This window comes from Rattus norvegicus, chromosome 17, assembly GCF_021556685.1.
Source record: "Rattus norvegicus strain SHRSP/BbbUtx chromosome 17, alternate assembly SHRSP_T2T, whole genome shotgun sequence".
NCBI classification, from domain to species: Eukaryota; Metazoa; Chordata; class Mammalia; order Rodentia; family Muridae; genus Rattus; species Rattus norvegicus.
The window spans coordinates 83,174,860-83,188,266 of NC_141550.1; the positions used below are offsets into that span (position 1 = coordinate 83,174,860).

The window sequence follows — 13,407 nt, forward strand, 5'->3', positions numbered from 1 at the left end:
ATGTTTGCAAGTTTCCTTGTTTAGCTCAGATCCAGGCAGTCATAGTGGGGAACCTTTGTGGGTGTAGCTTCTGACTTTACTAAGAGACAGTCTCATAGTGATTCCTCTAGCTCTTAGACCCTTTCTGCCCCCTCTTCCTCGATGATCGACAAGGGTTCAGCAGTCATATGGTAGATGGACAGCTCTGAAGACCTGCGTACAAGTAACATTCTACAAACTGAGCAGGTTGTCCTAAGTATGCATTCAGAAATATGAATATATATGCATATACATCATATATGTACATGTATGTAAGAATAAATGAAAACGGAGGCCATAAATTTGAAGAAAAGCAAGAAGGTATCTGTGGGAGGGTTGGAAGAAGGGGAAAGGGAAATAATAATATTGTAATCTCAACGAGAACGGAAAAATAATTTTAAAATAATAAAAATGTATTGGCATAGGAAAACTGTCAAAGCTGTCAATCATTATTAGAATCTATATAATAATCTCTGAGAAACTGAGAAAACAAATTCCCTTACCCGTGAGATACCGGGTCTAATGACACACATACCACTCCTTTCACCCTGTTCTTCCTTAACACTAAAGAATCCAGAGGAGCCTGTAGGAACAGAAAGATCTTCAAGAGCAGTGCTACTCAACCTTCCTAATGCTGCGACACTCTAGTGCCGTTCCTCATGGTGTGGTGACCCCAAGCATAAAATTAATTTCGTTGCTGCTTCACCACTGTAATCATGCTACTGTTATGAATCGTAACGTAAATATTCCTGTTTTCCGGTGGTCTCGGGTGACCCCGTGAAAGAGCCATTGGGCCCCCAAAGGGTTTGAGAGCTGCCCCCCAGGTTGAGAACCACTGCTCCAGAGCCACAGGTCATTATGACTTGCTGTCGTTGTGATTTATTTTGCCAGCACAGGAACCAGCGTCTCCCCAGCCCAGTCTTTTTCTAGCACCGGAACGTGAAGAGTGCCACAAGTTAATGAATTAAGATGTACAACAGAAAAGTCAGCACACGATAAATAACTAAACAAATGACAGATCCCACACGTGGTCCCCAAACTCTGTGAGGACTATTGGGTTCTTAGGAAACCCCCAAAGAAGGGTGAGGGTGAGGGCGGGCCAGCGAGCTCTGGTCAGATGTATGCTAGCCTGCTCCTGTGTTTTCATCAAGGCTCAGCCTAAACGTCTAAGCTGACAGGAGGCACACCTCTTACAAGCCTAATGCTGTGTTTGAAGGAATTATGAAACGGAGCCACGAATGGTAAGGCAGGCCTCTAATCTCGGTCTCCGCGGAGGCTGAGGCAGAGCAAAGTTCAAGTTCTATCTGGGTGAGAGTAAATCCAAGCCACTGAGGGTACTTACTGAGAGTCTATCTTAAAAATAAAAAAACCTGAAACTGACTACGGCTATATTCAACGGCAGAGTGCAAGGGGTCACAAGTTCAACTACCAATAGCCCTAGTCCCCTCACCCAACCCAAAAAAAGAATACTTTTTAAGAGAGGAAGAACATAAACCTGGGTGGGTGGGGGAGGGGCAGATCTAAGTGCGCAGAATCAAAGAGAAATGGCACCGGCGACACTGAGATGCTAACTTTGATTCCACCACTGGTGCAATGCTGCTGTGAGCACAGACGCTCGCTCGCTTATCCACAGAAGTCGGGCAAAGATCACCTGCACCCAGTGGTGACAGGAACACAAGAGCTCTCGAGAACCCTCCAGTACCGATGGCATAAACGACCTCATGTGCCCCAGGTCCACGTCTGAGTTCGGATCTCCAGGTCCCTGGAATGGAGCCATTTGCAGAGACGGTCTTTACAGAGTTACGCGACTCAGAATGTGTTGCTTGGATAGACACTGATCCTGGCTGACCGCTGTCCTTAAGAGAAGAGGATGCTGGACAGACACCGGGATTGTACCCAGTCAGGACAAGGGAAGAAGACCTACGAGTGAGGGACCCTGCTACCCTTATATCTAGGACTTCTATGGGAAACTGCGCCTCTGTTTACGGAAACCAGCCTTTGGCATTTTGTTAGAGTAGCGCTAGAAATTAAGAAAACAGAAGAATATTGTTAAGGAATTAGTCCTTGATTAATATTAAGAGATTAATTAATTATATTACTATATTTATATACTACATACGATACACATATGCATTTATTATGCTATATAATATTGTTTATGATATATTAATATGTGTAATTATATATTATATGAATATATTTTATTAATATATTTATAAGTGTATTGTATGTAATATAGTATATATAAAATAATATTTTTATGTATTATATAAGATACAGTTAATGTCGGGGTTGGGGATTTAGCTCAGTGGTAGAGCGCTTGCCTAGGAAGCGCAAGGCCCTGGGTTCGGTCCCCAGCTCCGAAAAAAAGAACAAAAAAAAAAAAAAAAAGATACAGTTAATGTCTTTAGAAAATATTAAGAAAAAGTAGCATTTTTCCCTTTTGACCTTTCCAACATTTTAAATCCAGATTACCATTTTCCATGATTAAACATCACACAGCCATGAAACTGAAGAGTCTACCAGAGCCTGCACTCAAGAACTTGTTTTGAGAAGACTTGAAAGGCACCAATGTGAAAGAAGTTTCAGACCAAAATGTTAAGCATGGGTGAGATCCTTCTCACCTGTGAGGTGACACAGGTCATGTGCCATTAGGTGGTTGGCCTCAGTACAAAAAGGAGACAGGAGAAGCTTTCAAAGTCACTGGGAAGGCAGCGGTCTCCAGAGGATGCAATACATTTTATAAGCGGCTCAACCCTGACCTCTACTGGTCAAACTGTGACATAGCCAGACCATGCCTCAGCTCACTCTTCTGCTTTAAAAAGTCAAAAAAAAAAAAAAAAAAAAAAAAAAACCTATCAACCTGTGCAAACTCTCTATTCAAAGACGCAGGAGGCCTTCTTCTGCATGAAGTCACTGTCAGCGTTCTCAGGGTCTTAGAAGATCTCTCAAACAGAGACAAAGCTTTCTCTTGGACAAGCACAGAAATGCGTCAAAGGCGATTTTAAGCCGTTACACCAGCTCTGACACAGACTCACAGTCTCATAACAATTGGTCCAACAGCAAAGCAGTGAGTGGCGTGGTGCCTTTTGGGGAATCAGCTTTATGATCCAGTGCTACACCTTGCAGTCATAATGCAGCAATATTAACTTAGCGCTGGATAAAGACGCGACATTAAGGAAATCTCTAACAGTAGTGCCTGGCATGAAAAACGCCTTCAGTCAGTAGCTGCCACATGATACATGGCATGTTAACTAACTGTCAAAACCTGACAAGTTTTTAAAGAGCATTTGCTACTCTCAACAGAGCCCAAGCCACAAACACATCATAGGTAAAGTCCAGCGGATGCCTCACCATGCCCTATCCATTCCTGGTCCACTGAGCTCTGGACCTGTCAGTTTGAGGACCGTGGCACACTATATGAGCCCTCGGACTTCCGGGGACTCTGAATAAGGTGGGGAGTGGGGCAGTGAGTGCCAGGGAGGTGAGAAACTGAGAGCAGTCAGTGAGCAGAGAACTCCAGACTGCACCAACCGTCAGGCTTCCACATCATAAACACTGCTGTGCACTTCATGCAGTCACAGAAGCTCGGGATGCTGAGATGACTCAGTCCATAGTGGCATCTCCCTTCAAGCCCGAAGCCCTGAGTTCGGTTCCCAGCATTTGCATGGTAGGAGGCAAGAACCTGACTCCAGCATGTTGACCTTTGACCTCCCAATGGATGCTGCGACACACATACACCACGTGTGTATACACACAGAGACACACGCACGTGAAGAAATTTGTCAGTGTGGTGTTATTCAGAGGATGTTAGCTATGACATGTCTATGGCTCAGGTTTTGTAGAAAAAAATCACAAAGGCGCCTTAAACCTGGCAACTTTCCAAACGTTAGTCAAAATGTCATGCCACAGTGCGGCATGATGGCATACGGGGCGGCTGAAGCAGGGGAATCACAGCTCAGATCCAGCCTGGGCTCCACAATCTGTTTACAAAACCAAAGGCCAAGTGGAGTCCAAGAACCAGACACTTAAAAAGCAGGAAATGCCACTGCTCGTCCTGTCATTCCAAAACGGTCAGACCTATTCATTATCTTCATCCCTCGTCTCGATAAGACGTTTGCAGTATTTGATGGATGTAAAACAAAACAATAAAAAGACTCAAAATAAAGAAACAATAAACAAACAAACAAACACATAAATTAATAAAAAAGAAATCCAGAAGTTGGGGGGTTGGGGATTTAGCTCAGTGGTAAAGCGCTTGCCTAGCAAGCGCAAGGCCCTGGGTTCGGTCCCCAGCTCCGAAAAAAGAAAAAACAACAACAACAACAAAAAAAAAAAAAAAAATCCAGAAGTTGCAGCTTGTCCCTGATGGCTGCAAACTATTCCCACTCTAGAAAATTCGAGAGAAACCTCCATAGACGGGACACAGCTGATTTACTGTATCTAAAACATATATATATTATATATATATGATATATATCATATATCATATATAACACACATATATAACACATATATATAAAATATATATACAAAAATTTTAAGAACCGAACCTCGAGAAAACAACCCAATTTTAAAAAGATGGGGTACAGGACTAGGCAAAGAATTCTCAAAAGACAAACAGAAACGGCTGAGAAACTCCTAAAGAAACGTTCACCACCCTTAGCCACCAGGGGAATCGCAAATTAAAACTGCTTTTGGGATCTCATCTTAACATCAGTCAAAACGGCCAAGATCAATAAGACAGATGACAGCATATGCTGTCAGGGATTCAAAGAAAAAAAGAACACTTATTCATGCTGGTCCAGCCACTATGGAAACCAGAGCAGCAGTTCCTCAGGAAGCTGGGAATCCATCTACCTCAAGACCCAGCTACACCACTCTTAGACATGTACCCAACAGTTGCTGCTACAGATACTTGTTCAGTACTGCTCTATACATCGTAGCCAGAAATGGCCTAGATATCCATTAACTGATAAGTAATGAAAATGTGGTTCATTCACACAATGGAACACTATTCGGCTTTTTTTTTTTTTTGTAAAAAAGGGAATTATGGTATTCTCCGTTGAATAAATGGGGCTAGGGAAAAGCATTCCTGAATGAGATAACCTCAAACAAAAAGGCAAATATTCTACGTTTTCCCTTATGTGTAGCTGTTTGCTTTTAGGCCATCGAGGTGTGCTGCAATCCGTATCTCCAGGGTGGTTAGGGGCGTAGTAAGGGACTAGTGGGGAGGAGAGGATCTCCCAAAGAAAGAGAAATAGAAGGTATTGTTAAAGAGAGACGGGAAGGAGGGACTAGAATGGGGAAATTAAATGAGGAGGGGGATGGAAGAGAGGGGTAGAGAAAGGAATACTTGGAGGGTCACTAGCACATTATACTGGCCATTACACTGCAGAAGCTTCCTAAAATACATACGTGTATGCAAGAGAGATGAGTAGAATCCCCAAAGAATGGGGGAGTCAACTAGAAACCTTGCGCGACCAAGTCAAACCTCCAGTGCCAGGAATGGGAAAGGAGCCCCGATGTAAACCCACACATATTTCAGGCTCTTGGTTGCTCTCCACAAACTGAACACCCACGTCTCTCATTGAACATGGGGGAGATGTTCCGCCGCCATGCCAGAGCCTGTGCCTCTACCGAACAGCGTCCACAGTACCGGAACAAACTCTGTGCTACCAGAGAAGAAAGGCATCATCAATCGAGCCGTGACGCTGCAATCCACACCCGCAACCTGCCTAAGAGATATGCTGGCCTCGTACTTGCACAACTAATGGGGGTTAAGGCCCGTGCCTGACAACTGCACGGCCAAGACAGCCTAAGAGGAGACAGGCCGTGGGCCCGGGGAAAAGCAGATACCAGTGTTCTGCTGAAAGAACATACAATAAAATGGCTCCTAACAGCACCCCGCTTTCCTCGCCCACCAGTGCCTGGCTCAGCCCTCGGTAGTCGCTCTTCTTGCAGTAGCTGGGAACTAACTCAGAGACTCCCAGGTGAACTGTGGACAGACAGCGAGAAGTTTCGTAGTGCTCGGTCCTGAATGAGATGTCGTCCTCCAGCTCCTTCCTCCCCTTGGGCAGCAGGGATTTTAAGAGCCAGAGGGGAGGGAGGACTCCAAGCAAACTGTCCCCCAGACACAACAGGATCGACACACGTATGAACTCAGAGAGTGTGGCAGCAAGCCTCAGGGCAGCGCAGATTCAAGCCAGAAGAGATCCAAGCACTGAATGGAGGACATGGGCCAGGGCCCCAGTCCTGAGCAGGACGCTATATAAAATATAGGCATGCTTGCAAAGGAAAAATAAGTTTCCTCCGATGGTTTCTCATTGGGCATATTAGCCATACTTAGGATAGATGCCTTGTCCAAGAGTGTCTGGCCAAAACAACAAACTCAATGGTAGGTATTTTTGTAGATCTTTTGTCTCCTATTGCTTAATCGGATATATTTGTGTGTGTGTTGGGGGCTATTGTAGGAAACTGTTTCTGTGGGGGTTTTTCTTTTTTGTGTGTTTGTTTTTTTAAGAGCAAAAGGAAAGGTGTGGAGTTGGGTGGGGGGGAGAGGGTGGGGGGGACAGAAGAGGGGGAAAAGCACAATCAGAATATATGTATAATTTTTTTTCCAAATAAGAATTTCTTAACTAAAAGCAGTGGTATTCTTCATTCCAGAAACTCTTCCCCAGAACTACGAAGCCCAGGGACGTAGAAGAGACGAGCTGGCTAAGCTGGAGAGTGCGGGGTTAACACTCAGGAGACTTGGGAAGCCTCCCAGAGGTGGGCACCTGAGAACAGAGTCACAGACAGGTAGGTCTTCAATTCCCTCAACAGCGTGAACTGGCGAAGGCTCAACAGAAGGGCAAAGAGAAATGATTCCTGCACATTTCAAACCCAAAGCTGGACCTCGGAAAGATCTGAATATATTATAGCTAAAATACACCCATTCCTCCTAAGTCTCACTGGTAACTGCCCCCAAGACGGCTGGCCCGGAATGATAGCTGCACTCTCAACAGGGCCATCAAGTGCAGGCTTGACTGGTAACCTGTGCTGGTGCACACCTGCAATTCCAGCACTTGGGAGACAGAGGCAGGAGGGTCCCCCTCAGCTAGAAAATGAGTTCAAGGCCATCCTGGACCACATGAGCCCCTGTCTCAACCACATCGACGGAAACACGTTACTGTGCTCCTACATCCCAACCTCTCAAGCAGAAATGCTGGCATTTCAAATGCTTCAAAGAAACGCAAATCCTCCCTTCTTATCCTCAAAGCTAAATCATTACGTTATTTTTAAGAAGTTAAATTAGTAAGTGCAAAAGAAAAAAGAAAGAAAGAAAGAAAAGGAAAGCTTAGGGCACAAGAATCAGTCACTCCCTCTGCATGTAAGTTAATGGTTTTCTGTGTTTAATCCGGATGCTGACATACGACACGTCACAGCGGCAGGTAAACCTAAGTTAGAGAGAGAGAGAGAGCAAGAGAGAGAGGGGGGCCTTATACAATACTTGAAGTAACCCTTTCATCTAACAGCCACACTGGATGCTGACTGCTTGCTGTTTTAAGTTTGTTTGTGTGGTGTTTAAGATAGACCCCAGAACTGCATACATTCCACACAAATGCTTGGCCACTGAGTTCCAGTCCAGTAAATGGCTGATAAAGCCAGTTTAGGAACAGGCTTCCAGTGAACATTCTAGAATCTTCCAGATTCTTAGGAGTCCTGATAGCAAGGAGTCAATACATCCAGCCCTTCCTTAAGCCAACACCACCAGAGCGGGTGAGAGTTTCAAACGTCCACCAATCTTTCCAAGAAGTACCAACGTTGTCTCTCGGCTTCTGGTTTGAGCGATTGCCGAAATCTCCTTGCTTTTTATCCCCCAGTGTTAGACCAGAAGCAGTTTTTCCCTTCAGGAAGCAAGTGGCTATCTTTTCTCCTGTAGTAAGAGCCAGGGCTTCAAAGAGATAATGGAGCCGAACTGAAATAGCAAAGCCACTCTTGCCCTTTGTTAATATTGCATGGGTCTTCATCTTCCAAAAAGATACAAATGGTTCCGCCCATTGTAGACTCACACTTCAGCCCATAGGGAAAGGTGCAGCAGGCAGAGAACTAGGGGGCATGCGGGGCTCAGATGCACCAAGTCCCCTGCTTTCTGCTTAGCCTCTCCTATCTCTACAGCAGTGGGGCCTGAAAGAACCCCAAATCAGTGGGAGTGTGTCTAGATCCTCAGGAGACAAGTCAGCGTCAAAAATCACCACAAACCCATTCTTATTGCAAGAGACCAACATATGTCACCAAGTCAAGAAGCTGTCAAGACCCTAAGAGTATGCCAGAGCAGGTCTTTTTGTGATGGCCACCAAATGCAAGATGTCTGCTTTCCATTTCTGCCTTAATACATCAGCATCCATCCCAACCTGTGCCCCAAGAGCAGACAACAGTCTTCATGCCCGGGAAGCTATCCGCTGTCTTTGAGGTCTCTGCAAAGCTCCCCTCTGTTTGAAGTTCTGCTGATACATCCTACCCTGGCTCTCATGAACTCAGATTTAACCCATCAGTCCTTCCTCCATTCGTCAAGCCCTGTGGAGTGCCTGCCGTGTTCCAGATACTGTTCTCAAGAACACAAGCAAGAATACTGCCTGGCGTTGGTTCTCCTGGTAGCTGAATGAGAGACTACCGGATTAAAAATCAATTAATTAAAGGCTATGTATTCTGTGCCTTGAAGAAAGATGGGTTCACAGAGGAAGGCAGAAAGAGAAGGCTTTTCCTGGGCTATGATGTCTGAGCTGACTCTTGGCAATTGGGTTAAGAGACTTCAGGTGGAAAGGTTTAAGGAGACAATGAACTTGCAAGGCAGGAAGATCTGACTGCACAGGGTAACTCAGTGGAGCTTACTCAGCATGGACGTGCATGCATGGAAGGGATCTGGTTATGATCAGAATCAGACCTCGTATGTCCCACTGAGGAATGTGGGGGTAGCACTGTCAACAGTCAAATCCCCAGAGGCAACCTGCAGAAGTGTTGTACTTTAGTTAGACAGTCTTTTCAAAGACCAGAATTAGCTCCCAGCATTTAAAGATTGATGACAACTTGGACACCGTAATTCTCAACACAAATCTAGCAATAGTGATCCCAACGTCACACATGGGAACAGCTGTTTGGATGTGGAGAAGATTCCTGTGAGGGGGGCACTGGCAATGGAGTTTATGGCCACTCCCACTTGTACTGAGTTTGCTGTCTGGTTTTACAGATGTGAGGACACAGTAAAATAAGAGTCATGTAAGTTCAAGGCTCAAAGCAACACCCTGATTAAATGGGCCATCCAACTGGTGGTGAGTGCTGAACTGGGAGCACAAGAGAGAGCAAAGCCTGAACGCAAAAGGGAGAATGACCCAGGAATACGTAATGAAGGAGAAATGTTGAAAATATTCCTGGCACAAGAACTTTTGAGTACCACCGGCTCATGATTCGTAGAGTAAAAAAGTGATTTCCAAATGATAAACGAAAATGGCTACTTGGGACATTACATGGAAAATCGACTTCGAAGCCAGGAAGCCACCTCAAGAGCTGATAAAGAATTGCAGCACGCCCCGTGTGAGGTTCTCATCTGGTTTACCAGTCCCAAAAGAACTGACTATGGTTTGCAAACTTTCTGAGCCAAGCTCCTGACCAGTGACGTTTACAAGCAGGTAAAGAATGGTATAGCCTTCCGAAACTCGCCTCCCAAGAGAGCAAGCAGTTGCTTAGCAAACTTAGCAACTGTCCAGAGAACTTACACAAGCCGTTGACATCCAGCATACTGGAGATACCCCTGTCACTCATGTCCACTTCCGGCTGGTTCTTCTCTCTGCTCTCCTCCACCAGCTTCTTCAGTGACTTGGACATGTTCTGTAGCAAAGGACAACAAAGCACGTGGATGATGGCAAAAGGTCGGGGCGAGGGGTGGGCTAGGGCAGGAAAGGGACAGAGGCCCAGGCTGAACTCTCCTGAGCTGCATTGGGGAGAGTGGGCATCACCGTGGAGTCCTTAGTAGGAGGACTTGGACTCCGCGCACTCACCTCAGAGAGCAATACCTGGTGGGTGTGCTTGGGGACCTGCAGGGGAAACTGGGGCAGACAGCGATGAACTGGATCAGCCAAAAACAGGATCCGGCAGCAGGAACACACCCTGTCCCGGCGATCGCGCAGGCGCACACAAAATCCGGCCAGCCCCACGCCCCTCCCGGCCTGACACTTCCCAAATTAGGAGAACTGTTTCCCAGACGTGGCTCCGGGCAAGGCTCTGCCCACAGAAGAAAGTGGACCCCGAGGCCGACCAATCATATACGTTTTAGGCTCAGAGACTCCGCCCTGCGTTGAGGAACGCCCATCTTCCTTGAGTTTGGGACTTGGATTGGACTCTGAAAAGTGCATGAGGTCTAGACTCCGCGCATGCTCAGTAACCTAGCTGAAGGACAAAGCTCTGTGGGCGGAAGCAGGGAGTTCTAGAGCGGGACGCTGGAACAGAGGTAGACGTTGAGAATGGACAAGAGCTTGTGTTGAGGGCTTTGGAGTTAAGTCCTGGGAAATCCAGAAGTCAGGTATTCTCTTTGTCCTGAGATTTTTGTTACCGGTCCCTTCCCACGGAGAGTTTTTACCGCGAGTCCCTCATGTGCCTCTGGCTGTCACAGACCTGGTAGAGGTTTGCGGTCTGGATTATGATAATGCGACAAGGATTCGGCCAGAAATTTGTGTCCGCAGCTGGAAGCTCACATACTTCTGGATCCAGCTGTTTTGCTCCCGTCCTTTTGGTCTTAGGAACTGGAATCTATCTCCCTTAGGGTTAGATGCTATCAGTAAGCCACAACTATGTCAGAAGTCAGAACTGATGTTTACACCCATGAACGGTGAAATCATGGCTCTTAGGACTCTCTCGCTCTTTTCAAATAGGATAGGTAGGTAGGTAGGTAGGTAGGTAGATAGATAGATAGATAGATAGATAGATAGATAGATAGATAGATAGACAGACAGACAGACAGTTAACTTTCTGCCGACCCACTGGCTTCTACCTCCCAATGACTGAATCTTGATGACCCAGTAAAAAACCTAATCTTAGTGACAATTTCACACTATGAAATTGGACTGACTCCAGAATTATTCCCCCGGTACTAGGTACATGACAGATAAGCAGTCAGACAGACATGCACTGGTTTAGAGACACACACATAAGCAATGAGCCAATCCGGTAATAGAAGGTTCCAAGATCTCAATGTGAAAGCAGAGATTTCTCCTTAAACACACTTCAGATGAGAAGATGATACTTCTGTGGCGGGCAACTTGCATTGTTAAGGCCTCTTCACTGCTTAAGCTAGACGTTGGCTGGGAGCGCTGATCAGATAGTTCAAAGACTCCCGCTGCCTGTGAATTTGTGGTGTGCTTCTCTGAAATTGGATGGAAATTATCAATTTTTAAGAGATATTACTAAAATAAGACCTTTCCCAGTGCATCCTGTCCAAGTAGATGGTTGCCTGAGTAATATGGAGTCTGTCAGTTTTCTTCACTTAAAGTTACTACCTTTCCTTTCCCTTCATAGTTTAAAGGCTGCAGGACAGAGTACTATGGGATTATGTAAATAGGCGTCTCTTTAACTTCAATTTAACATCCATTTATGGTTTTCCAGCTTCATAATTTCATGTACATTTACTTGCTGGCATTTTTTAATATATCAGTTTCCCTGAATCACCAATATTTTAAAGCTTCAATATTTTTTTAAAATTTCTCCTTTTTTTCAATTCTTCCCTCATACAATCCGTTCCAACTTCAGCCTACCCTCCTGCCAGCCCCTTCCCAGCTCCCCCTCCCCCAAACCCCCTGCTCCTCAATTTCTCTTCCTGGTGATAGTAACAGAATACATCGTAAGATGCGGTATGACTAGACTTTCATATCAAGGCTGGTAGAGGCAACCCAGGAAGAGGAAAAGAGTCCCTGGAGCAGGCACAAGAGTCAGAGACAGCCCCATTCCCATTGTTAGGAGTCCAACAAAAACTCCAAGCTAAACAGCCATAGTATGGATACAGAGGGTCTGGCATGGACTCATACAAGCTCTGGATTGCAGTTTCAGTGTCTGTGAGTCCTCTAAGCCCAAAGCATCAGTATTTATTACCGAGTTTGAAAGGTTACTTTCCCTCCGGCCATTTCTGATGGAGACAGTTTTACTGTATAAGTTCAAAGCATCATTCTGAAGGTTGGATGTCCAAAGTCAAATGTAGGAAGATTTGACTTCTTCTAAGTGCTCCACCCCACCCCATTAGCCTGGAGACCTCTGTACCTTCACAGTGCTTTCCCCACCCCAGCCATGGTGAGCACCACAGATCTGCTGCATCGGGACCTTCCTCTTCTTCCTCTACCGGTCTCCTGCTTTTTTTTTTTTTTTCTCAACAGCTCTGAAGACAGTAAGTCTAACCCTACCTCTGTTTGCTAAGTCAGTTCGTTTCAACAGTCTCCTCTTATTGGCTCCTCAGGTGAGAGTCTTTTCTGGTAATTGATCTTAGGAAACATTTCATGTTCAAGCCTGAAGACCTGAGCAGATTTTTCTGGATGATTTGTGGTGTTTCCTGATCCCCTCTCACTGTTTTAAGTGTGTCGTTTTTAAGTCTTCATTCATTTTTCCCTGGGTTACTTGTTACATTTCTTTATACACAAGAACATAGTTTTGTGCAGAAAGCCATCCTCAGTCTGCCTTTGCTGATGCAGGGGAATGGCAGTTATAAGTGTCGACTATCCCACTTCCCTCACCTCCTGCCTCGACGTCTCTCGCTGCCACTGCAAACAACTTCTGGACCAGCAGTTGTGCTTCTGTGCTGAAATCATCTAGGGAAACAAGTCCCTTGGTTTATCAACACATTTCCATCCACTTCCTGCATTTTATAGAAATTAGTTTTTACCCTTGTTTGGTTTGCTACTCTTTATTTTTCTTTTTTAATTTTTTTTAAGATTTATTTATTATGTATAAGTACACTGTGTCTGTCTTCAGACACACCAGAAGAGGGCCTCAGATCTCATTACGGATGGTTGTGAGCCACCGTGTGGTTGCTGGGATTTGAACTCTGGACCTCTGGAAGAGCAGTCAGTGCTCTTAACCATTGAGCCATTTGTCAGTTTGCTACTCTTAAAACATTCAGCACATTCTACTTCCAAAACTTACTGGAGGGGGCTATTCCCATATCCCAAACCATTCTCCAGCAGATAGCAGCTGAATCCTTCAGTTTATCTCAATTCTGACACTGTCCGGATGCAGTTAACGTCAGACCCCACAAATAGGGTGCCCAGTGCATGCCTAAGACACCTCTGACCCAGGTGCCAACAAATCTCAAGTCATAAAGGGGTCATGATCAGAGCTTCTGAGGGCTGGTCAAAAATAAGATCATCAAGT

At 45.3% G+C, this 13,407-nt stretch overlaps 1 protein-coding gene across 9 annotated transcripts in view; it reads right to left on the reverse strand.

Moving 5' to 3' along the window:
* Window positions 1-10,193, reverse strand: part of Rsu1 (Ras suppressor protein 1) — a 244,967-nt gene extending 234,774 nt beyond the window's left edge. For 5 of the 9 annotated variants that reach the window (XR_015640969.1, XR_015640970.1, XM_087591503.1 and 2 more), the window contains exons 1-2: window positions 10,071-10,192; window positions 9,774-9,885 (exon numbers count right to left, since the gene is read on the reverse strand). Coding sequence is in view for 6 of the 9 variants with exons in the window: in XM_087591503.1 (XP_087447629.1) it covers window positions 9,774-9,882 (109 nt within the window). In the remaining 3 variants the exon portion in view is untranslated. 9 annotated transcript variants of the gene reach the window in all.
* Between the last annotated feature and the right edge of the window lie 3,214 nt (window positions 10,194-13,407).